Source organism: Monodelphis domestica, chromosome 1 (genome assembly GCF_027887165.1).
Source record: "Monodelphis domestica isolate mMonDom1 chromosome 1, mMonDom1.pri, whole genome shotgun sequence".
In the NCBI taxonomy this organism is placed as follows: domain Eukaryota; kingdom Metazoa; phylum Chordata; class Mammalia; order Didelphimorphia; family Didelphidae; genus Monodelphis; species Monodelphis domestica.
The window spans coordinates 460395570-460420072 of NC_077227.1; the positions used below are offsets into that span (position 1 = coordinate 460395570).

The window sequence follows — 24503 nt, forward strand, 5'->3', positions numbered from 1 at the left end:
GGAGGTGGAAGCAGTGGAAGGCCGGCGTAATAGCGAGATATGGCCGTCGATACAAAGCATAGGCTTCTTTGTGAACCCGGAGGAACTCGCTCGGGTTAAGGCCCTGCGCCGCCTCCAACACCGGAGACCGCAGAAGCAAGTTTCCCTTCCAAGGTGAAGAGCTGTCGACCGACAACCGCCATACCAGCGGGATACACCCCAGCACCCCAGGCAAAGCGTTGCCACCCTGACAGGTGTCATCGTCTTCCAATGGAGCGTGGGGGCGCGCACTCCTCCACGCCCCTTCGACTCCATACTGGGGAGATGGGGCGGAGATCCCGCACTAGCTGTGGGACCTTGGGCAAGTCTCCTGACTGTAGTTTCCTAGGCAAAATCGCAATCAGGTCCCCTTTCATGTCTTAAGAAAGTGGGGTGGTATTGGAGGGGGGAGAACCTTTCCACTACCCCATTTTACAGTTAAGGAAATTGAGGCAGAGAGGTCAGATAATTTTCTCTAAAGCGCTCACATAGCCAGTCAAGTACTGGACCAGCGTCTTCTCCCCGCAATCCTACCCTTTGTCTCCCATTCCCAGGGCTCTTTTACATCCATCCCACTATGCCTCTTAACTGGCAGCCTCAGCTATTTGCTGGAGGGGTGTTCCCCCTGATAGAATGAATGTCAGATCCCCGAGGTCAGGCACCAGATTTTCATGTCTGCCGTCATTTCTGCTGGCACTTAGTAGACATTGTAAAATGATTATTGATTCATTGATGCAATTCATTTGCCACCCGGGACTGGGACAGTATTTCACACTCCCAGCAGAGCAGATCTTTTGAGTTCTTTAGTAGCTTATGAAAATACAGATAAATGTGTGTGTGTTTAACTGTGGAAGACAATTTTTAAATCTCTTATTTGGGGGGGGGGGGACAGAGATGAAGAGAGTGACGGCTAAAGAGTGCATATAAGGTTTTCTCACGTTTCCCTTGCAAGCTATATTAGATGTTATTACGTTTAAAGGGGTAGAATTCCTGGGGAGTAGAGCCTGGGGCGTGGCCAGCAGGCGGGGGCGTGGCCCTCTGTCCCAGGTGCTTAGTAACTAACTGCTCTATGCTTGGAAGCTCAGCTTGGCGACCTTCGTAGAGAAGTAAAGTGGAGTCTGTAGTGGAGACAGTTGTCAAGTCAAGTTTTGCATAAGAAGTGAACGGCAGGGAAGATAGTGTGGGACCACCAAGGTGTCCAAGTCTGGGAATCGGGAAACCCGATTTCAGGTTTGTGTCTGCCACTAACTGGGGGTATAGACAGAAGAGACTCCCTTCCCCTTCCTAGATCTCTCTTACCTCTTGGACTAGAAACTTGATCTCTTCCAGCTCTAATAGTCTATGATTCTGAAGTGTTGGAAGGGTAGGCTAAGGCCAGAGGATGATGGAAGGCCTGGAATGCCAAACTAAAGAATGTGGGGGATCTCTAAAGATCCCCTCTAAAGTCTCCAAGATTCTCTGGTTCTCAGGTTCAGCACCACCATGTCTATAGGGAAGTCAAATGAAAAGACGGAGAGTCCTTTCTTGAGTCGTATCCTTGGGACCAGCACTGTTTTCCGGGGACTTGAATCCCATAGGCAACAACTCAGAGGCCTTCTCTTGCCAAAGAAAATCAATGAGCAGTAAGCATGGATCTCTTCTAGCCCCATGTCCTCCCCGCTCCGTGAAACCCTAGGTTCTAGTCCAGGATCTACCAGTTGCCTTGTGATCTGAGATGCTTTTCTGTACCTGTTTCCTTGTCTGTTAAAGGGCATCATATCTTACTTGACAGAAGGTCCTTCTCAGCCCACATTCCATGATTTTATGACCTCCTAGAAGCTGTGCTGCCCTTCTTCATATTATAGCCCTTTCCTTCCCAGAATTCCCCCTCCCCCACCATGTTCAACTTTGGAACACTGTCCACCTCTGCCCTCTACCTTTTGACCCTTTTCTGACCCCTCTCACCCCAACCTCTCTGTCTGCCTGGTCCTCTGTCCACAGCTTTCAACATGGGCAGGACGCCATGTCCAGTGGGGAGTGGGAGAAGGCTGTACTCTCCTTCTCCAAAGCCATCAACCTTAATCCCCAGCTGGTGAGAATGGGAGAGAATAGAGAGAGCAAAAATTCTTTCCTCCCCACAACCCCTCTACCATCCCCATCCCAGCCAATGATTCGAGGAGGCTGGGGGCCTTCCCCAAACCCCAAAGAGCAAGTAAATTTCCTGCCAAGTTACTGTAATCCCCCTTCCTGATGCCACCTCCCTTGGGCTCGTGGATTCCTTGGTACCTCCTACCTGGACACCCATACTCTAACTTGAAAGTCACTTCCCCTTATTGAGCCTCTGTTTTACTGCCTGACAAATCCTTTGGTCCTTGTTAAGACAGGATTTCAGAGGCCCCTTTATCTGAGATTCAATAAGCCTGTAGCTTATTAATTTGCAGTGTGGGTTGGGCTAAATTGCCTGGACCAAGTTAAAACCAGCCTGCCCTTGGTGTCTCTTCTTCACCTCTGCCATAGGTGGAAGCTTATGTGCTTCGGGCTGAGGCCTATATCCAGCTGTGTGACTTTTCCTCAGCTTCCCAGAACCTTCGAAAGGCTATTGTGTTAGCCCCATACCGGCCCCAGTTAATAGACCGCCTCTGCTTTGTCCTATATGTCCAGGTGGGTTGCTTAGTCCAGCCAGGGAATACGGAACCACCTGTTCTGCCTCCTTCCTGAGGGACAGAAGCCATGTAGGGACTGGAGGGTTCTTGGTTCAGTCTGGGGTGGGCTGTCAGTCTGTCTCTGACCATCTGTCTGTCTCTGCCTCCCCTTGTTCTGTGCTTGTTGCTCCGGTGGTCTTCTCCCTGGTGGCTCTGCTTCTCCCGCTCTCCTTCCCACCTCTCTCCTAGTCTCTTTTTCTCTCTCTTTCCTGCCAGTATCTATTTCTTTTTCTCCTCTTTCCTATCTCTTCTCATTTCTGTCCCCATAGCCCTCCTGGTCTCCTCTGTCTTGCCCCATTCAAGTATTTGGCCCTTTCAATCTGTGTCTCCCCTTGCTTCTTCCATCTCTCCTACCTCTTAGTATGTCCTAACAGGCTAGATATGTTAGCAGTCCTAACAGGCTAGATAGGGATCAGAGACACTTGTGGATGCCTGCCTCCCTCTCCACCAGGGCCAGTGTCTCTTTGAAGAAGAATCATACCTGAAAGCCTTAGATGTGTTCACCCAGGCTTCGGAGCTGCAGCCTCTCAAATCCTCCTACCGCTTTCGCAGGTGACCCTGGGGCCTCAAGGACTGGAGGGAGTGGTAGGCCTGGGAGAGAATCCCCCTCACCTTGGCACACCCTCCCTCCTCCTCATTCCAGCATCGCTTGCCTTTTGGCCATGAAAAAGCATCAGGAATGCCTTGGGATCATCACGAAAGAATTAAAGCAGCATGCCAACCCTGATGTCTACATCCTTCGGGCTCGACTCTATAACTTCTTCCTAAAGGTAGAACCCAAACCAATCCCCAACAGGCAAGATGGGATCCCAAGTCTCTGAGCTCAGCTCCACCATCAGGATTCAATGGGATTGGCACCCAGTCCCCTAAGGGTAAGATGGGCAGGGAGCCCAGGAGCTCTGCTGTTCCTGAATCCTACTGGAATAATAAAGGTAGGAGGCCACTAGGTGGCTCAGTGGATAGAGAGCCAGATCTGGAGGTCCTGATTTCAAATATGGACTCAAATACTTCCTACCTGCATGACCCTGGGCAAGTCATTTAACTCCAGTTGCCTAGCTCTTACCTCTCTTTAGTGTTGATTAGAAGACAGAAGATAAGAGTTATTAAAAAAAAGTCAAGGTAATCAGTCCTCAAGACTCGAAGCTTTACTCTCAACTCCAGCCCCTGCCCCAGCCAATTTGGAACAGAGAGTACTTGAACACTAGTAAAATCAAATAAGATTAAGCTTTAAATGCCAGGCTGAAGAGTTGCATTTTGTCCTAAAGGCACTGGGGAACCACTGGAGCCTTTTGGGTAGGGAAATGACATATGGTCAGACCTACTTTAGTAATGCAAATTTCACAATTATGCTGAGCATTTCACTGTGCTAAGCACTCAAAAATCAAAGAAATGCAAAAAATAGGATTGGAACCAATAAAGGATGAACTGGAAGCTTGGAGGCCAATTAGAAGGTTGTTGTAATAGCTCTAACCAAAAATGAAGAGGCCCTGGGAGTTGGGAGAAAGGAATGAATCTCACAGTTTTGGAAGTCAGATTGACTAAGATTTGGCAACTGAGTAAATAAATGTGAAAGGTGAAGGAAAAGGAAGAGTCAAGAACGACTCTCAAGGTTATAGCTTATCCTTTGGAGGTATTCAAAGCACTTTAATCACCATCATCTTGAGAGAAGTAGAACAAAAAAGATTCCCATTTTACAGATGAGGAAACAAAGGCTCCAAGTGTGTGGTGATTTATCCAGAGTCACCCATCTGGATTCACCCTTAGTTCTCTGTACTCCCAACAAGTCTGGGGCTCTTTCCACTATCTTAAATTACTGTAGTCTTAGACCTTTACTAGACTTTGCCGGACCAGGAAGCGGGACACCTGGATCCAACTCTGCCTCTGCCCTGAACTCACACTGTGAATTTGGCACAAACTGATGCTTTCCATCTCTGAGCTTCCATTTTCCTTCTTTCTAAAATGAAAGTAGCTGTGACTGCATAGTCTCCAGGGTGTCATCCTCCCTAACATTCTGATTCAGTCCATTGGGATTGGGATTTGCCTCATTCTGAGGCATTGAAGTGGTCCAGTGGTTAGAGAGCTGGCCAGGAGTCAGGAAGACTCCGGCTCCAGCCCTACCTCAGACACTAGCTGGGCGAGTCTCACTTAACTCTGTCTACCTCATGCCAGCATCTTTGCCAAGAAAACCCCAAATGGGGTCAAAAGAGTCAGACATTATCATCGAAATGACTCAACACCAGCAAGAGCACTTGATTATAACCTTAAAGAGCTCCATAAGGGTTAGCTATTATGCTAACCCACAAATTGTCAAGGATGATGCTATACCTATGACTCAACCTGGCTGGCATTCTGGGCAGGACACAAAATTGGGCTATGGGGAAAGCATCTCTGACCATGCAGGGGAACAGTTCTAATTGTTGCCTCTTGCCCTGCTCCCAGCCGAATCAGTGTTACCAGGATCTGCACCGGGCCCTTAGGATTAAGCCTGAGCACCCAGAGGCCAACACATTGCTGGAGAAATTGTTGATGCAGGCCAGAAAGGCCAGGGAGGAAGCAGTGGTCATGGCCTTGAAGGGGTGCCTGGAGGATTCTTTGATCCGGATCAACTGTGCCATTGAGAACAGCCCTATGGATCCTAACTACTATTTGTTCAGGTATAATTACAAGAGCAATAATACATGATAAATAATAACTCCAGAATATAGGTAATGAATAATAAAAAGGGCAGTAAGGTGGCTCAGGGTGGATAGGGTGTTAGACCTGGAGTCAGGAAGACATGAATTCAAATCCAGCCTCACTGACTAACTGTGTGACCCTGGGCAAACCACTTCACTCTGTTTGCCTTGATTTTCCTCATCTGGAAAATAAACTGGAGAAGGAAATAGCAAACCACACCAGTATTTTTTGCCAAGAAAACACTCCAAAAAAGGGATCACAGAAAGTTGGATGGTACCAAAAATGACCAAATGACAAATAATAAATTAATGAATTAATAAATAGTAGCTAGCATTCATATTTAGCACTTAAACTTTATAAAGCCCTTTAAAATATTATTTCAGTTTATTCTCATAACAACCTTGTGAGATAGATCCCATTATTTCCATTTTACTGATGAGGAAACTGAGGCAAAGAGAGGTCAAGTGAATTGACTAGGGACTATATATAGCTTACTAAGTGTCTGAAGTAGGATTTTAATTCAGGTCTTCCTGACTCCATGTCTCACTCTATCCATTGTACCACCTTGCTGTCAATTCACAATAGCTGGATTTATTTAATGCCTTGCAAAGTCTTTCCTAATGTATTTACCATGTGTATACTTTGCATTTACTTCTGTGTGAACATGTTATTTTCCTGTCTACCCTTTTTTACCCCCAACTCCACAGAATAGAAACATTTTGAGGACATTTTCCTTTTTTTCTGATTTTGAATTCCCAGTGCCTAGCGCAGTAGCAGGAATATAGTAAACAATGGGTAAATAAATGCTCATTGACTGGTTGACTTCAGGTTTGCCACATTCCATCATTAAGCTGACACAGTTTCATAAAAACTCCTATTATCCCTATTTTGCAGATGAGGAAACTGAGGCTGAAAGACATTAAGTCACCTGCCCAGCGTCACACAGCTAGTCTGTATCTAGGGCAGGAGTTGAAACTGTGTTGTCCTGATTCCAAGTCCGGCATTCTACCCACTAAACCATAAATAGGGACCTAAGAAAAGGTTCTCTTTCATGGGAGCCAGCTATCAGGTGGCGAGGGAGAGGGAACTATGGGAGCAAGGTTTGGGATTCCAAAGACCCCACTAAGTGGGGTCTCCGGCCAGTGTGACACAGAGATAATGTGTGAGGAGGCCCTGGGGTACACTGTCTACCCATACCATGGCTGGGGTTGGAGGGGGAGAAGGAAGAAGCAAGCGGTGGTGGTAGAATCTTTGACCCTGGGAGGTAGGAGACCCGGAATCCAGTCCTGGCTTGGTCAGGGTAACCTTGGCCTCGACGATAGCCTGAGTTGAAGTTTGCCCCTTTGTAAAATGAGCAGGGTGGGATCGGTTCAGTTTAGTTCATGCTCTGGGGGATTCCAGTATGAAACAGGACAGAGTCACTCCCTTCAAGAGTCTTGGCGTTCAAGGACGGCTAGGCGGCTCAATGTGTAGAGAGCCAGACCTGGAGTTGGGAGGAACAGAGTTCAAATATGGCCTCACTCTTTCCTAGTGTGTGACCCTGGCCAAGTCACTTAACTCCAACTACCCAGTCCTTCCTGCTCTTTTGTCTTAGAATGATATAAAAATGGAAGGTAAGGGTTTTTAAAAAAGTCTTTTGGAATATATTCCCCATACAAACAGAATAGGATGAGGGGAGGGGAGGAGAAGGTGCCATGGGCAGATCAGATGGTCACTAAAGGCCCATCCAGTTCTGAGAGGTTAGGATGTGGGCCTTTCTGATGGAAAGATCAGAGCAGTGCCCAAGAGAGGGGTCCAGCAAGGGATGGTCCAGCTTGACTCTCTTCCTGGGCCCCATGAGGTCCGTGTCCATGCCAGCCCCTAGGTGGGGCGAGCCTGACCTCCTGCCTCCTCTCCTTCCAGGGGCACTCTGTTTCGGAGGCTCAAGGACTTCAATGCAGCCATTGAAGATTTTCTCAAGGCTCTAGAGTTGTGCTCAGAAAATGAGGAAACTGAGATTCCTCTGCAGGCCCAGCGACAGCTACTTCTTACCTACAATGACTTTGCGGTCCTCTGCTATACTAAGGGCGCCTATGAAGAAGGCGTGTTGCTCCTCAACAAGGCCCTACAGGGTGAAAAGGGAGAGAAAGGGATCTATATCAACAGAGGGGGTAAGTAGGCCCAGAGGACCCTCCTGGTGGAGAAGGAGGGGGCACCCCATCTTGTGAAAAGGGGCATGGCAAGGGCTTCAGAGTACTGACAGCTGGAAGGGATCAGGATGGTCTTGAGGCCTCCCCTCTTTCTGAATCTTGGACACACAGAGTGACTTCAGTTTAGGTACCCCCAGAAAGAAAGCAGCAGCAAATTGGGGCTCCAGGTGCAGCCCTCCAGCCCCAGGTCCAAGCATCTTGTGTGCTACTCACTAGATGGGCAGCTCTCTCATTGTTCATTTATTTAGAACCCTTACCTTCTGTCTTAGTATCAATTCCAAGCCAGAAGGGTGGCAAGAGCCAGGCAGTCAAGGTTAAGTGTAAAGATTAAAATTTAGGAATATGGGGAGACTGAGGCAGGTAGAAATTAGTTTCTCTCTGCAAGGAGTATTATATTTTTTAGAGGTTTATTAAGGATTAAGGATTAAAGAATATACAAGTAAGAAATATGTGCCTAGGCCAGAGGCCTAGACAAAATAACCTCACATCATGGAAGAGAAGCCTCTGCTCCAAAACGGAAGTCCAAAAACCTTTGCCACCAGCTTAAATCCTTTCTTGATCTCGGCCCACCTCAGAATTCCCATGAGATTACAAAGCATTTTGGGGAAGTGGAGCAAAGGCTTGTGGGGATTGTAGTCCTGTATTCGAGTCTATTTTTTACAATCCCCCGCATGATCCTCTGGGAAGAAGTCCTTCCCCAAAGGATCATAAAAACATAATCAATTTAAAGATTACAATAATTTGAGGATAAGAAAAAAAAACAAAACCAATAATTACTGGACGCATTGACAGAAAGCCAGTTAGGGGGCAGTCCCCTTTGGCATAAAAGTTTACATACAGATAAATGTTCAATCAGCCATACCCAAAGTTCAATTTTGTGCAACTTGTGGTCTGGAGGCTTCTTCATGATGACTTCTCCAACAGTTCAGTTCTGGATTCAGAGAGGTAGCATCTTCTTTACCTAAAATTCTTCTCAAAAGGATTTTAAACTTTGCAATTTAAATAATGATATTTTTTACATAAGTGACTAGTCCAGGGTCACATAGCTAGGAAATGACCAAAGTCAAATTTGAACCCAGGACCTCCTAACTCTGGGCCAGGTGCTCTATCTACCTAACTGCCCCAGCTCTCATTTTTAAAGCTCCTTTGCCTCTAGTAGTAGATGTCTCCCCTCCACATTCTGTCCCTTCTAGCTAGTCCTGTCCCCCTCATGTCCTCACTTCTGAAGGTGGTCAGCCTTTGCCCCTGACTTCCTCCTCTCCCTTTCTGCATCCAAGTCCTAATGGGTCTGTGAGATCCAACTCACATTCTACTTCATCAAGGAAGCCCTTCCTGGCTGCCCCTCTCCTCAGATTTTCAGTGCTTATTGTCACCCTGCTGGGGATTTTAACTACTAGAGTGGGCCCTCTCCTCCTTATCCCTGTAGTGAGGAGGGCACAGACCCCGGAGCTCCAAGGCTGTGCCCGTCCGGCCGCAGCGAGGATCCTTTATGCCTGTGGCCGGGATGGCCTCTCTCAAAGCCTCTTCACTAAGTCCCAGAGGGGCTGCCATCTGCATCAGTGGAGGCAGCCCAGATGACAAACTCGCAGATCCATAGTGTACTAGTTCCTTGTCAAAACAAAGAGGATTTGGAGGGGAAGGGAAGTACCCAGACCCAGAGCTGTGATTTCACTGGCATAGGGAAGCTCCCAAAGGGGAAATCCTCTCTGCCCCTCTGGATTGGTCCTGGCTGGGTGATTTATAGCCTCTAGCCTGGGGCCCCCGAGAGGTTGGCCAGCCAGCTGGGTCAGAGGAGGGGTCTCGTCCCAGATCTCCTCCTGCCTCCCAAGACCAGCTTTCTGGCAATTGCCTCTCACACACAGAGCTTTTCATTATTTGCCTTAATAGAAGGAAGAGCCTGGGACAGTCCAGAACAACAGCTGATCAAAAAATCAGCGGTCTTTGGCTCTGGAAAGGGGACGAGGCTCAGACGTGTGCTCAGACGTGCTCACAAGCCACAACCTTCACTTGTCCTTTTTCCCAGCTGAACCTGCTATAAGTCCTTGGCTTGATCTGGGTCGGGGGGAGCCAGAGGTAACAAGGCCACCAAGGAGGATTCCTATGTGGACCAAGTCCAAGTGAATTGGGGGGGAGGGGCAAATCAGGCCCTGGGAAGAGGAGAGCCGAATCCCAATCGGGAGCTAAATGGAGAAATGCCCAAGGTCGAGAAGATGGAGTAGAGCAGGGGCTGACCAGCGGTCGGAGCAGGAGGGGCCTGGATTGGACAAGGAAGCCAGGCATTTTTCCCCTCCCCACTCTGCCTTGCCTCCTAGACTGCTTCTTCAAGCTTGGGGAGCTGACCTTTGCTGAAGCCGATTACCTGGAGGCCCTGGCACTGTCCCCTTGGGACCAGGGTGCTCGGTACCGCATGGGCATGCTTAAGGAGAAGATGGGGCTTCGCAAGCATCAGATGAGGTGTGTGGGGGCCAGGCTGTAATGGCGAGGCTCAAGGAAGAGCCATGGGCCAAAGCATCTTCACAAACCCTTTCTCCAGGGTGATTCGGCCTGGCACTGGACTAGCCAGGCGAGTATGGGGCAGTCTTTCCAGGGGGGCTGAGCCACTGACTTTTTCTGCCAGCTTCCCAGGATGTTGCCTTCTATTTGCTTCCAGTTATGGCTCTTAAGACATGGTAGCCCAAGATCTGGCCTTTAGTAGATTCCTATGTTTCCTCATCCTGTATCCCCCACCCCAACCCCAGCAAAGGGACTCGATATCTCCTTGGGAAGCTTCAGTTGTCAGCTTAATTTGTATAGTATGCAGGAGTTGGAGTCAGATTCTGCCTCCTACATTTATTAGTATGTGAATATGGGCAATTAATTTATCCACTCAGCCTCAGTTTCCTCATCTGTAACTTGAGAGGAGTAGACTTGACCTAAGGTCCCTTCCAACTCTGAATCTGTGGTCTTCTACTTAAGCTAAGTACAAAGCCTTATCCTGGGATCTGGGAAGACAAAGATGAAAAATGATACAATCCCTTCCCTCAAGGAGTTTATACTCTATTTATTCATGTGCAGGATGGCTTCTTTCTCTCGTCCCCCTTGAGCTGCTAAAATCTCTCCTTTTCTTCAAGGTGTCTTCCATGAAGTCTATTTTTTTTAACCCATACCTTCTTAGAATTAATACTGAATATTGATTCCAAGGCAGAAGATTGGTAAAGGCTAGGCAATGGGGATTAAGTGACTTGTCCAAGGTCACACAGCTAGGAAACCACTGATGATTCTAGGACCAAGAATTGGGAAGGAAGAAGCTTCCCACTAGGCCTAACAATTTCCTAAGCACCCCAGACCTCTTTTTTGTTTTTGTTTTTTTTTAATCCTTAAACAATACCGTGTATTGGTTCTGAGGCAGAAGAAGGGTAAGGACTAGGCAATGGGGGTTAAGTGACTTGCCCAGGGTCACAGCTAGGAAGGGTCTGAGGCCAGATTTGAACCCAGGATCTCCCATCTCCAGGCCTGACTCTTCATTGAGTCACCTAGCTGCTCCCCTAGACCTCTTTCAGACCTAAAGCACACCAGACTAAGGTTAGTTTTCACGCTTGGGTTCAGACACGGCTCCATTGGCTTCCACAACGCTTAATTCTTTCCACTCTTTCTAGACATTACCACAAGGCTGAAGAGTACTTCACATCGGCCATTGAATATGCCCCAGACAAAGCAAACTTTTACTTCCTTCGGGCCAGGAGCCGCCTAATGCTGCAGGATATCTTTGGGGCTCGTCAAGATGTTGCCACCATGCTGCTCCTCAACCCCCATCACCCCCAGGTGGGAGGTGCACACCTGCTTTCTTCCAACCTGGCTTGATTCAGTGGCAAGCGCATGCCCTGGGCAAAGCACTGATCTTTTGAAATGATGCTTCCAGGCCATCAGGAGCTTATATTCCAAGTGGCGGCCCCATACACAATTAAGTGTAAGCTAGAGTGTCAACGAGGAGAAAAGGTGCAGGAAAGGTGTTTTGAGATGATTAGAACAGAGGCGGTGATTTTGTATTTTCTAGACTCTAGATCGTTAGCCCTGGCCACAGAGCCACCCCTGATTACAAAGGATGGTTCTCTCAAGGCCACAAGTTATACAGGAAGAGTCCAGTTTCCCAGGCAAGATTTTGGGATCCCAAATCTCAGTCTCTCTGTTCACCTTCTCTCTCTTCCTCCTAGCTGCCTTCTATGATAGCAAACCTCTTCCAGGGCCAGTCCACAGAAGACGTGATGAACAGCAAGACCATGGTGATGGCCAGAGCCGTCCTGGACCGGGCGATTCAGAACAGTATTCGCCAGGCTCCCACGAATATCCTGGGGTCAGCTTCATCTCATCCCGGAGCCCTTACCCAGTTGGCCATGCTGAATAAGGGAGGGGGTGGTGTAAGGACAGGGAAGGGGGATCAGCCTGCCTGGTGAAGGAAATGGGGCCCGAGCTCACCGTTAGGCATTTGGGGGACATCTACAGACCAGGAAGCTGGATGAATCTCATCATATAGGTGAAAACCGACTCAAACACTCAGGATAATCTTGAGTGGGGACAAGAAGGCTGCTAAAACTCTGGGGAGATCACTGATATTCCCTTCCCGCAGACTTCTGGGCAAGAATGCTTCCACAGAGGAAACAAAGAAGCGGCAAGACACCCCACGCTTTCTGGTGCCGGTCTCTACCACTGGAGAGACAGGGCCCAAGGACAAGGGTCCTTCGATTTCCACAAGGCTGGAGGCAAGGAGAGGGAGGTGGATGGTTTTGTTCCCTGGGACCTCACCCCTGGCAGATTTCTTTGTTTCCCATATCTAAAAATCTTATCAGAGGATGAGGGTGGCAGGGTCACACTTTTAAGGCTTCAGGACTGAGGCCTCATTTTAATAAAAAATAAAAAAAAAACCCTTACCCCTTCCCTCTTAGAATCAATACTGTGGACTGGTTCCAAGGCAGAAGAGTGGTAAGGGCTAGGCAATGGGGTTCAGTGACTTGGTCAGGGTCACACAGCTGGGAAGTAGCTGAGAAACTCAGGCCTCATCTTAAAAGGGATATTGATAGACTCCACTAACACCCCACGCTCTTACCTAGTCATGGTGTAGAGGTGACATCTGAGGCTGTGCCAAGAAAACACAAACTCTGGCGGAATCTGCCAAGCTGGAAAGATGTCCAAAATAGACCCAGCAGCAGCCTGCCCGTCTGTCCTCCGAGGACTGGTCTAGTTCAACTGAACACAGTTCAATCAGCAGTTTGCCTAGAGAGCATTTCTCCATATACTAAATCACAGTATATTACCAAGTCACAGTTTTACATGGTTGCTTTAAACTCTACTGGTCTGGGTGGACTTTAAGCAGTCACACTTGCAAAATTGGAGATCCTTGAAGTATCGACAGACAAGTATGTTCAAAGGAGAGTGTCTGGGCTAGGGAAGGCCTCAAAAAATGCCCAACAGGATTAAAGAAAAGGGTGTTTGGCCTGGAGAAACTTAACTGGGGATGTGGTATCTGAAGGGCGGTCACATGGGAATATTAGGCTTGCTCTGGGGTCCATGTTTAAAAGTTGTCGGGAGACTCATTTTAACTAGATATAAGAACTTTCAAACCATTGGAGCCATCTGGCAATGGATAGTGAGAAAGTGACTTCCAGCTGAGGCTGGATTCCTGCCTCGAGGAAGAGGGTGGTTGGGACCAGTTGATCTCCAAGGACTCTTCCAACTTTGAGATTCTGTGATTCCTTAAGGAACAGACTTTAAGCAAGAGCAACCTGAAGCAAGCCTCACAAGGGGAAAAGCCTCAGAGGTCCTCAGATGACTCAGTTGTTATTGGTAAGTTCTGAACCAAGGGCCCCCTCAATAGGTGGGGCAAACTGAGCCCTGGCTCCTTTCCTTAACAAATGTCTAACCCTACAATGTTTGTCACCTTGGTCTGGTCACTTCCCCTCTCTACCCCTCAGTTGCCTTATTTGCAACAATCAGTCTCATGAATGTAGATAACTCTCTAAGGTAAACAGAGCTCTTCTATCACCACAGGCCTTTCTGCCCATAGCCAACCTGTTGGCCACCAGGTCTATACTTAACCAAAGTGTGGGGTCCATGAACTCCCGTCACATCCTTGAGTCCCCAGGGACACCCCTAGACCACAATGAGGCAATGAAGTGGAGGAGAACAGGGCCTGTTTGTTTGGTGCTCTATTCCTCACAGTAAATGTGGGAAGCAAGGATCCTTACCTCTATTCTGCAGATGAGGAAATTGAGGCCCAGAAAAGTAAGATACTTTATTTAAGGTCACAGCTCGGACCCTGGGTCCAGGGCCTTTCTACTATGCCACATTTTTTAAAAGAAATAAACATTCTTACCTTCTGTCTTGGAATAAATTCTAAAAGTATTGGATCCAAGGCAGAAGAGTGGTAAGGACTAGGCACTGGGGTCATACAGCTAGAAAGTGTCTGAGGGAAGATTTGAACCCAGGACCTCCCATCTCTAGGCCTGGTTCTCAGTCTCTCTGAGCCCTGTTTCCTCATCTATAAAATGAGGTCCCTTCCAACTCTATCTATACTCCTCTAAGGTGAGCAGTACAAGTGTTATTTTGGTTTGACCAATGTGGAAACAGACTCCCAGTGGGAGGGCTAGCAAGTGTTAGAGCCAGAATCTGAACCCAACAAGCCTCCTGAATCTGAAGTCAGTGAATGCTTTGCAATTAGTCATGTGGTCAAAGGAGAAGGCTGGACTGGACCCCAAAGGCCCTTCAAGAGCTACCATTCCATGGTCCTGAATCAGCACCCTCTAGAACCCAAACAGCATTCCTATTTTGGGCTGGCAGCAAGGTCTCGTGTCTTATGGCCCTCCTCTCAACTTATGATGGGAAATCCTAGAGATCAACTCCTTAGGCCAAATAGGGGGAATCAAGCTAGAGGGCTCAAGGGTAGGGCTGGCTTTCCTGGGGATAAAGCCCGACATGCTGAACAATCAGAAACGTCTCCCTCTTAGGGGCTTAACCCAACCACTATCTGTCTGCGAGGAGAGAGGCAGGCTTCTTTCATGCATTTTGATGTCTTCATAGGGGACACCTCCACCTGGGCATCCAAGACTGCTGCCACCTAGACCAAACAAAGGGAAGGCAAAACCACAGTGGTCTTTTCCTGAACCAGTGTGTGGACAACCTTGGCTCCTCTTTTCTTGAACCTCAACAGGTGGGCACAGTCCATATCCACCCTTGCATTCTGGGGAGAAAGAAGGTCTATGGGATAGACCACTTGACACTGAAGGAAACCCTCCAGCTCACTTTCTCCCTGCCTCAGGCCTCCAGCCTGTCAATCTACTCTATTCGTCCCTGCCTCTGGCCTCCTTTCTAGATACAGTCACGCTTTCTCTAGCCAGAGCAATAAAGCCTAGACATACGTTCCCTGGTCCCTTAAATAAGTTTATTTTGCATTCCCCCCACCCCCTTTCATTCATTACAAAATTAAAAACATTTAAACCAGACTCTGTTACAAAGAGCAGAGTTTGCCAGACTATGGCAGTGCCTGCTGGGATGGGAAGCTGGGAAAAGAGTTGGGACTTAAGCTCCTTGGCTTCCTGGGGTAGGAAGGAGGGAACAGGGGTGTGTATCTACATGGACGTAGGGAAGAGCCTGGAGAGGAGGACATGAGCCTGGCAGGGGTGGGGAAGAGGACAGCAGAAGTGGTCCCTGAGTCATTAAATCACAGCATCAATTTAAATAAGGCTCACAATTGGGCTGGGAGAAAGGGAATTGGAATTGGCTCAGATGAAACTGTATTTTGGCCAAGGGCTCTGGGTATTGGATGTGGTGAACTCTAGTGAGGGTCAGGAGGGCAAGTGGGGCCAAGATGTCCTCAAGCCAGCAGAGCAACATCTTTCCTACCTGGTACCTCTGTCACCCTCAGTCTGGAAAGTACCCCAAAGGGCAGAAACTGGAATTGCCTGTCTGCCTTTGGCCTTTGGCTCCTTGGGCTAACGGGTCCGCCCTGCTTACACTCTATGGAAGCTCTGGGGCAAAGGTCATTATGCCAGCAGCAAGTCTGGACCACAGCAACCAGGCAGAGTCCCAGGGCAGGTCAGTTGAGGCAGAGGGAAGGGAAGGGAAATGTCCCTGCCCAGTCAAAGGAAAAGGGTAATTCGGGAAGCAACAGTCTTGCAACCATTGGAAGAAAAAAGGCGTTCCTCTTCCGGGAAGAAGGCAGTTCCATCCAGCACGGCCTGGACAACCTCCTCCTCCTGCTGCTGGGCCAGGCCCAGCTGGGCTACTTCATTGGCCACACAGTGACGGACGTGGTGACGCTGGAGGGGCAGGAAGGGCACCAGTAGGTCCAAGAGCTGGTCTTCCACAATTCCTGACTGCCAGAAACCATCTGAGGGAGAGACAAGCAGGAAGAGCTGGGTCAGGGGACAAGTCCCCTGCTGAGGGTACAAGCCTAGAACACCTCCTAAGAAGGAAACCATGGGGACTAAACAGGGCGATCTACTCTAGCTTTGAGCTAAAGTTAATGGAGGGTCAAGCTGGGCCATTTGGGGATGGGGTGGCTAGAACATCTTTGAGGATACAAGAGGAAGAGAGGGAATGGGGAAGATCTGAGGCCTGAATGACTTGAACTGTTTCAGTTCTGGGCTCCAACTCCCATTCTGGGCAGGAGCTTGGGGAAGTGGGGTGAATAGACAGGTGCAGACTCACGGTTGGGGTTGTCCACGATGGCCTTAGAGATGGCCGGTTCTAGATCCTGAAGCTGGAGCTCTTCTCGGTCCCTGCGGGCACGCCAAGCATCCAGCGCTAGTTGGTTGATTTGCTCCCCACCAGCATTGCTGGAACCCAGAACCAAGGAGGGCAGACCATAGATGAGATGGGTAGGAGAGAGAAGTCTGGCTCTCATCTGACAGTGCATGGATACAACCCAGAACAAGGAGGCAGGACATGGAGGTCTGAAACCTAGCTTTTCCCCACACTCACTGAAACTTATTAAAGGGAAGCATCTTCTCACCTTAGGACCTCTAATAATAATCTAATGGCCAAATACAACAACCATGTGAGGAAGGCAGGGTAAGATGAGTATGATTACTTCACAGTTGTTACAGGAGGAAACAGGCCATTAGAAGTGATGGGATATATATATAGCCAGTCATGCATCACTTTTATTGCAGACCTGCTATTAGAACCCAGATCTCCTGTGTTGCCTTTTTTTTTTAATTTAAAATTCTTACCTTCTGACTTAGAATCAATACTAAGTATCAATTCCAGGGCAAAAGAGTAGTAGGCAATGGGGGTTAAGGTTACGTGCCCAGGCTCACACAGCTAGGAAATGTTTGAGATTAGATTTGAACCCACTACCTCCCAACTCTAGATCTGGCATTCTATCCACTGAATTGCCTAATGGTCCCTAATGTAGAAAGCAGTGTTGCTTTCTACAAAAGGGGATTCTTCTCTGCTCCCTAATTCTCCAGTATCATGAGGATGAAACAGATGAGGTTAATATGGTGTTTGGAGATCTTCAAAAGATGGGCAAATCCTATGAATAGACTTGTCTCTAACCAGAATTCAAAGGCCCTGAGGACTTTCTGCCTTTTTTATGTGAATTTTATAATTGATCCTAAAGTCCAAGAAGCCCTCATTCAGACAGATGGGCTGGATATTCTCTTTGCTGACCAGCACTGACAACTAAGAGAACAGAATCTGACCCTTCCAGCCCCACCCCAAGAAGGCCTCTCCCTACCTGAGGAAGATGAAGATGGCTTTTCGGTAGTTGGTCCCATAGACCACCCAGGAAGGTCCCAGGAAAGGACGGAGTACCCCTAATAGCCCTGGGTGCATCTTGTCCACCTCATCAAAGAGGAAGAGAGAACGGCCACAAGCGGTGAGGTTCCCCAAGATCCACTGCTTCAGGTCACCCTGTAAGAGGTACATAAAGGGGCAAGGCAAGGTAGCATGGAGATCTGGGACAAGAAGAGTTTAAAGCTAGGGGGTGGGGTGGGAATAAGAGGATCCTGAGGAAAAGCCAGGGAAAGGTGACCCTTTAGTTCATCCTATGTGAGATATAAACATGGCCTACCCTCAGAGGACAGAAGCTTCCCCAGGGGAAGCACTTCAGAGCCACCAGGAAAGTTGCCTTCACTGTGATGTGCCCTTTTCATTGCTTCCCAGGTTGGCAATAATGGGTTTGTGGTGATACCTACTTTTCCACCAATTACAAAAGCCCCTTGTTTTTTACCACAATTTATAGTTGTCAAGGCTCTTTCTCATATGCCCCCACTCTTGACTCTGGACAAATGGGTAGGCCTTGTTCTCCCCCATTTTATAGATGATGAAACTGAGGTGGAAGTGAAGAAACTTGTCCAGGATCACTTGGCCACATAAACAGGCATAGCGGTGCAGTCTGTGCTTAAGAGCAAAACCTGAAACCCAAATCTCCATCCTTGAACTTGTACCCACTATGCCCTGGAGGCCACACAGATCAAAATATCACAGAGTTAGCACCAGAGGAGATTTCATAGGTCAGAGAGGGTCTCTCCCTGTCACTTTATATTTAAGGAAGCTGAAGCCCAGGAAAGAGGAGATGCCTAATGTCACATGGAGTAAGTAGCTGGGTTGGGATTCAAACCCAGGTCCTCTGACTCCCAATTCAATTTTTTCCCATTGTACAATTGTCATCCTCAACACCAAGTATGTTAAGATGAAAATTCTTTGGAAACTGTATCTTAATTTATAATTATTAAATAATAAAAACAGGTCAGAGAAAGAAAAGGCCTCTAGCCACATGTGGCTGGCAAATCCCTTAAAGGCTGGAAGCCATGCCCATGTACCCTTCTAGCTCTCAATTCCCAGCCAAAAAAGACCCAGTTTTTTCTCCAGACCCAAACTTGTGCTCTGAGTGATATTCCTTTTCAAAGCTGCTCTGATTAGAGGGCTCATGCTGGGCTAGAGGCAAAGGTTTTCCAAATACCAGGGGGTTACATGGACTCCAGCATTCTGCCATAGTAGCATGCCTACTCTTCTCCTCCCCCACTACCTTGGTTTGAGCAGAAGGTAGGACAGGTTACAGCTCAATCCAATCAAGATCAACCCAATCAAACTTAATATCAGAATTCACCCTTCTTAAAATTCAAGGTTAATCTTGGGGTGTTCTCCCCTCCAAAAAGTACAGGCTACTGTTAAATTCTCACAGTCTCCAGGAATGTTTAATAAGTTATTCAAATCCACCAGTTAAATGCCCCTCTGACACTGGTTCAAATGAGATTAAAGAAGGGCAGCCTAATTTAGAGGCAGAGAGGGGAAGGAGATCTGGTTTCTAAATTCCCAACTGGCTCTGTGGCCTTCAGCCAGCTGATTTCCCATTCTGTACTTTGGGGTTTTCTCTCTGAGAGGGCACTGGGCCCCCAGCACTGAGCCTGCTCCCAGAGGGAGGGCTGGGTTGCAAAGGGCTTACCTGGTAGCGTCCTATCTGGTCTGCGTGGGGGAAGTGGATGACAGGAGAAAAGTGATGCACATGGGGACTGGCCATCCCATGTCGGAACAGGTACTGGACCAGCATGGAGCTGACATAGGATTTTCCTGTGCCAGTCCAGCCATGGAAGGACATCACTAGGGGTTTGGCTGGTGCTGGATCTTCCACAAAAGCCTTCAGCCTCTTCACGACCAGTTGTCTAACCAGATGCTGCCCAGCCAAGTGCTGGGCCAGATCACACTCCAGACCTGGAGAGGAGGAAGGAGAGGCAGGCAATGGGAATATTGGGTCCCCATGGGCATATCAATCCCCAAAAGGAGATCTAACAATCCCATGCCCATCCATCCCCACAGAGATCCCCTACTCTCATGGGCTCCATCATCCACATAAACAAAGCCCCTTAAATATTGTTTAGTCTTCTTGAACCTGTGGTCAACACCAGCCCTTTCCCGAAGATCTTTTTCATGTGAACTGCTGCTAAGCCAAGTCTCCCTATCCTGTACTTGGTAATTTGTTCTTTGAACCCAAGTGTAAGACTACATTTTCTGAGTAAAATTTCATTTTAGCTCATACTCCTTGCCTGTTGAGATCTTTTTAGATCCTGATTCCGTTATCTAACATGTTAGCTATCCCTCCAACTTCATGTTATGCATAAATTTGATAACTGTCTGTATTTGCATATGACTCACTAAAAAGCAGGTTGATGAAAACAGAGCCTTGCATAGGCCATTAGATACCAAGTTGTTATCCATTAACTAACCAGCTGACCTGAAACTCAAAGTTTATTATCATCTTCTCAATGCCTTATTCTCTGAGGTCTAGTATCTCCAAAGACCCCCTTCCCTCAAAACTTCCTGCTAAAAACTCATGGATCAGTCCCAATTCCCCAGTCAATCCTAAATCTGAAGAAATCACATTTGTAGAGTGCTTTAAAGTTTGGAAAACACTTTACTTTATCTCTTTGAATTCTTATAACAACCCTGTAAAGTAGATGCTTCAAGCAGCTAGGTAGTGCAGTGCTGGGCCTGGAACCAGGAAGACCTGAGTTCAAATCCTCAGACACTAGATGTGCAATCTTGTGCAAGTTCACTCTGCTTCAGTTTCCTTATCTATAAAATGAGCTGGAGAAGGAAATGGCAAACCGGTCTCTTTGCTAAGAAAATCCCAAATGGGGTCCCAAACAGTCAGACACGACTAAAATAACAACAAAGATAGATGCTATGTTCCAAGATTTTGGGGGAGTGGTAGTGGTGGGAAGGGGTCTGAATCTGATTTCATCATGTAAGGAGCTCATTTGTGAATGAACGTCTAACAATACACATCAGCAATTGTTCTGCAACTTGTAGTCTTAAGAGTTTCCTGGGGCCCTGTAAAATCAGCATTGACAATGAGAAAACAGATTCAGGGAGGTTACATACTTGCCCTGGGTTAGGTGGCTGGTGTCAGAGGCAGGATTAAAACTCGAGGTCATCCTAATAAGAATCTAGGGCTCTATCCATTATGAAACATTGTTGTTTTTTCAGTTATGTCTAACTCCTTATGACCTCATTTGAGGTTTTCTTGGCAAAGACACTGGAGTGGTTTGCCATTTCCTTCTCCAGGTCATTTTACAGATCAGGAAACTGAGACCAACAGAGTTAAGTGACTTGCTCAAAGTCACATGGTGTCTGAGGCTGTATGTGAACTTACAATGATGAATCTTCCTGTCTCAAAATCTGGCACTCCATACACTGTGCCACCTAACTACCTACAATCTGCCTCATTATAATTCCCGTTTAACTGCACCCCTACCTCTAGTAGCCTTTGCCCCAGCCCTGGCCTCCTCTTTCTCTCATTCTAGAGCTCCTTGTGTCCAGTCCCAATCCCTACTCTCCATCTACTTCCATTCTGCTGGCCCCCAAGGCCTCTAATTCCCAATTCAGACCCCAGGAATTTCCTTCACTGCATCCTCTTCCCCAAATTCCTCCCATTTCTCCCAGTCTTCAGTTCCTTCTTATTGGTCCAAAACCTCCAGTCACTGACTCCAGTATTCAAGTCCCTGTCCCTCCCTTTTCTAGTCCAAACTTCTATCCCCCCAGTTACCTAGCCTTAATTCCAACCAATCCAATACAATCCAATAAGCATTAACCCATCACTATATATGCAACACCTACCAGGAGCTTGGGGAGCAAGAAATAATTCCTGCCCTCCAGAAGTTTACATTCTACTTGGGGGGAAGAGTGGATGAAACATAAACAGATAAATACATGCAGGGTAATTTGAGGAGGGAGAGCATTCTAACAATTATAGGGGTTTGGAAAGGTGTGTGAGATGGCACATGAACCATGAAAGAAGCTAGGGATGCTGGGGCCTAGGGAGTCTAGATCTGGAGATGAGGAAATTCATCAGTTCATAAGACCAGTATGTCTATAATTTAAAGAGCATAAAGGGACAGTAACATGCTATAAACCTGGAAAGGTGGACTGGAGCCAGGCTGAGCACTTTAAATGCCATATTATGGAGTCAGTATTTTTTCCCTAGACAAGAGGGAGCCACTGGAGCTTCCTGAACAGGGAATAATAACCCAGCTCCCCTAGTGCTTTACAAAGATTATTCTGACAGCTGTGTGGAGGATGGATGGACAGAGATGGAGAGAATGCCTATAAGCTGGGAGTTCAATTTAGGAAGTTGGTGGAATAGCTATCCTAGGCTACAGTTGAAGGGGCTTTAATGAAAGTGGTGAGGACCATGTGAGTGAAAAGGGATGGATGCAGGTGATATTAGAGAGACAGAATCAACAAGTCTTAGTAATAATTGTTATGGAGGAGGGGGGCCTGCCTCTCTCTGGCCTCAGTCCCCTAATTTATCCTTGCTAGTTACCCTTGCCTCTTCCTGGGCTCCAGTAACAAGATTTAAAGTTACAAAGGACCTTATCATCTATGCCAATGGACATGGAGGTCCAAAGAAAGGGTGTGATTTGCCCAAAGTTACCCTGGGCCTCATTAGCCAACTACATATTCCCTAACTAACCCTGATCCTCGGTCCCCGGTCCAGCTTCCAACCTCTTGCTCCTGGATGACACCCTTTCCTTAGGCCCCGGTCTCGGTCCATGGCTCTGTGGCCCTGTTTAGCTCCCCAATCCCTGAAATCCTCAGCGCCCTGAAACCAGGCAACAGGCAACTCCCTTCCCTGACCACAGCAGCACCGGTTCCCCAGTCTCCTGGTCCCTAATCCCCGACACCGATCCAGGCTTCCAAGTCCCCTGTCCAGCAGCCCCAGATTACGACCCTGGAACCCCCTGGCCCCCTGACCCACAGTTTAGGTTTCCTGATTCCCTATCTCCCCCCCAACCCCTTACTCCGCAGCCCTCTGTCCCACGGTCCCCTTGTACCGCAGCCCCAGTCTCCAGGCTCTGAAGCCCCCGTCGCAGGCCTCTAAGCCTCCGTTGCTAACTCCCGCGGCCCCCTCCCCGGCCCTAGCGCCACAGTCCCGGCCCGCACCCCGGTATTCACCCCGGAGGTCGGGTCGGAAGTCGCACTCGCAGAAGGCGCCGAAACTGCAGCCCAACGAGCCCAGGCCCCAGGCGGCGGCCGTGGCGGACACCAGCACGAGGAAACAGAGCAGCCGAGGTAACACCGGGCCGCTCCCTGCCGCCATCCCGGACCGGCAGCAGCTCGAGCCAGGCCCGCGGCCGCTCCACCCCTACTCCGGCCACCAAAGCTCCAGACCTCCCCGCCCCGTCTCTTGTCCATGGACTACAATTCCCAGTGTGCGCCGCGAGACAGAGGCGGTGCTGCTCGCTCACCTGGGCTTTGATTTAGGCCCCGCCCACTGCTCTTTTTTCCCCTGTGGGTAGAACAGAAATCAGGGCACACCACAGGAAAAGAGTTATACTACGAGTGTGGGGTTTGGGCATCGTCTTGGTGACATATGAGGAAACCGAGGTACGGAGAAGACCAAATAGGTTTTTCTAGATGTGGGGGATGCCTCGGTCCTGGCAGGCAGAGTCTAGAAACTGCCACCAGGGGTCGCTGTTTCACTACCCAACCCACCAGAATGTCCCAAGGTTCCCCTTTTTCCTAGCCCCCTATATAATAATATCCTGCAAACTCAGTGTGAATGACAGCCAGAAAACTATTGAGATCTTAAGGTACATAAAGAAAGGCAGCAAGGTAGCACAGAGGATAAGGGCACTGAAAACCTGGTTCAATTCTCTCAAGATGGGCAAGTTACTTAACCTCAATCTATTTTCTCAAATGTAAAATGAGATAATAATAGCACTTGCATCCAAGGGTTATTGTGAAAATCAGATGAGTTAGTTAATATTCATCATTTAGTTGTGTCTGATTCTTTGTGGTCTCACTTGAGGTTTTCTTGGCAACTAGAATGGTTTGCCATTTCCTTCTCCAGCTCATTTTACAAGTGAAGGAAACTGAGGCAAACAGGGTTAAGTGACAGGGTCAAGTCAAATAATGTGCTAGTTTCAAACATGCTGACAAATGTATCATTCCTGAAAGTTCTAACCACGATTCCCTTGCTTTTGTTAAGTTGTGCCCCTGAGTGTGTTCAAATATGCTTACAGGTGTCAAATGGTGGTTGTGCTATTTGCTAACTGGGTCAAAAGCTTCTATGCCAAACTATAGGTGTTAAAACTGTGGTTGTCCTATTCTGCAATCAGGTAAAACTTTAGCCACCCCAGTTTCTGTGGAGCAGACAGGGAAAGGAGGAGAAGTGGGGGGGCTTGTGGTTAAAGCCAATAAGAGGTTAGGTTCAACAGTGCATTTGCCTTATGATTGGGGTGGTGCTTCTTTCATGAAAGGGAAAGAAACTGTCTTTTCTGCTCATAATTTCTGACTCCAGACTTTCATTGTGAAAAGTAGACTTCTGTGAGGGGTTCTCTCTACCCCTGTTCCGCAGATAAGTGTCTGAGGTTAAATCTGAACTTAGGAAAGTGAGTTTTCCTAACTCAAGTCTAGCTCTCTATCCAATGTGATACCTAGGTGCCCATAATACTATACTGCTGTCCATGGATTTTCTTGGCAAAGATACTGGATCATTTTGCCATTTTCTTCTCCAGTGGATTAAAGAAAACAGAAGTCAAATGACTAGACCAGGATCATATAACTATTAAGTATCTGAGACTGGATTTGAACTCACCTCTTCCATACTTCAGGTCTAGTGCTCTATCTACTGATATATATCCACTGATAGAGTTACCTAATATTTGTAGATTACCTAATAGCCTCCTAATATTTGTATAGTAGCTTAAATTTTTTTTTTCAGAAGCCAGAAAGAAACTATTCAAATACCATTTAGTTAATAGTCAGAATCACACAAGATTTAACAGATTCCATATTAAAGGAATAGAGGCTTAGAATATGATATTCCAGAAGACAAAGGAGCTAGGATTACCTAGCAAAACTGAGTCTAATCCTTCAGGGAGGGAAAGTGGATATTTAATAAAATAAAGGACTTGCAAGCATTCCCTATAAAAATACCAGAACTAAATAGAAAATTTGC

The 24503-nt window shown here is 47.6% G+C and overlaps 2 protein-coding genes across 9 annotated transcripts; one reads left to right on the forward strand and one right to left on the reverse strand.

The window, feature by feature from the left end:
• The first annotated feature begins 22 nt into the window (after window positions 1-22).
• On the forward strand, window positions 23-14955 carry TTC16 (tetratricopeptide repeat domain 16). Of its 5 annotated transcripts, none has more exons than XM_007475035.3 (14): window positions 23-153; window positions 1488-1640; window positions 1999-2089; window positions 2515-2658; window positions 3151-3251; window positions 3343-3469; window positions 5139-5353; window positions 7278-7525; window positions 9877-10018; window positions 11200-11365; window positions 11755-11894; window positions 12168-12300; window positions 13297-13381; window positions 14615-14955. In XM_007475035.3, the coding sequence occupies exons 2-14, from the start codon at window positions 1501-1503 to the stop codon at window positions 14653-14655; spliced, it is 1773 nt and encodes a 590-aa protein (XP_007475097.1). In that variant the 5' UTR covers window positions 23-153; window positions 1488-1500; the 3' UTR covers window positions 14656-14955. The 5 variants fall into 5 exon arrangements, with proteins under 5 accessions (XP_007475097.1, XP_007475100.1, XP_007475099.1 ...); XM_007475037.3 differs by having other exon boundaries at window positions 141-153; window positions 1511-1640; XM_007475036.3 differs by lacking the exon at window positions 23-153 and adding an exon at window positions 917-1248.
• Window positions 14954-22781, reverse strand: TOR2A (torsin family 2 member A). Of its 4 annotated transcripts, none has more exons than XM_001365774.4 (5): window positions 22496-22781; window positions 18987-19252; window positions 17277-17452; window positions 16244-16371; window positions 14954-15923 (listed from the first exon to the last, which is right to left on the reverse strand). In XM_001365774.4, exons 1-5 carry the CDS (start codon window positions 22638-22640, stop codon window positions 15673-15675), a joined length of 966 nt encoding a protein of 321 aa, XP_001365811.1. In that variant the 5' UTR covers window positions 22641-22781; the 3' UTR covers window positions 14954-15672. The 4 variants fall into 4 exon arrangements, with proteins under 4 accessions (XP_001365811.1, XP_016283547.1, XP_056668429.1 ...); XM_016428061.2 differs by having other exon boundaries at window positions 16244-16314; window positions 22484-22742; XM_056812451.1 differs by having other exon boundaries at window positions 16244-16314; window positions 22496-22741.
• Window positions 22782-24503: the final 1722 nt, after the last annotated feature.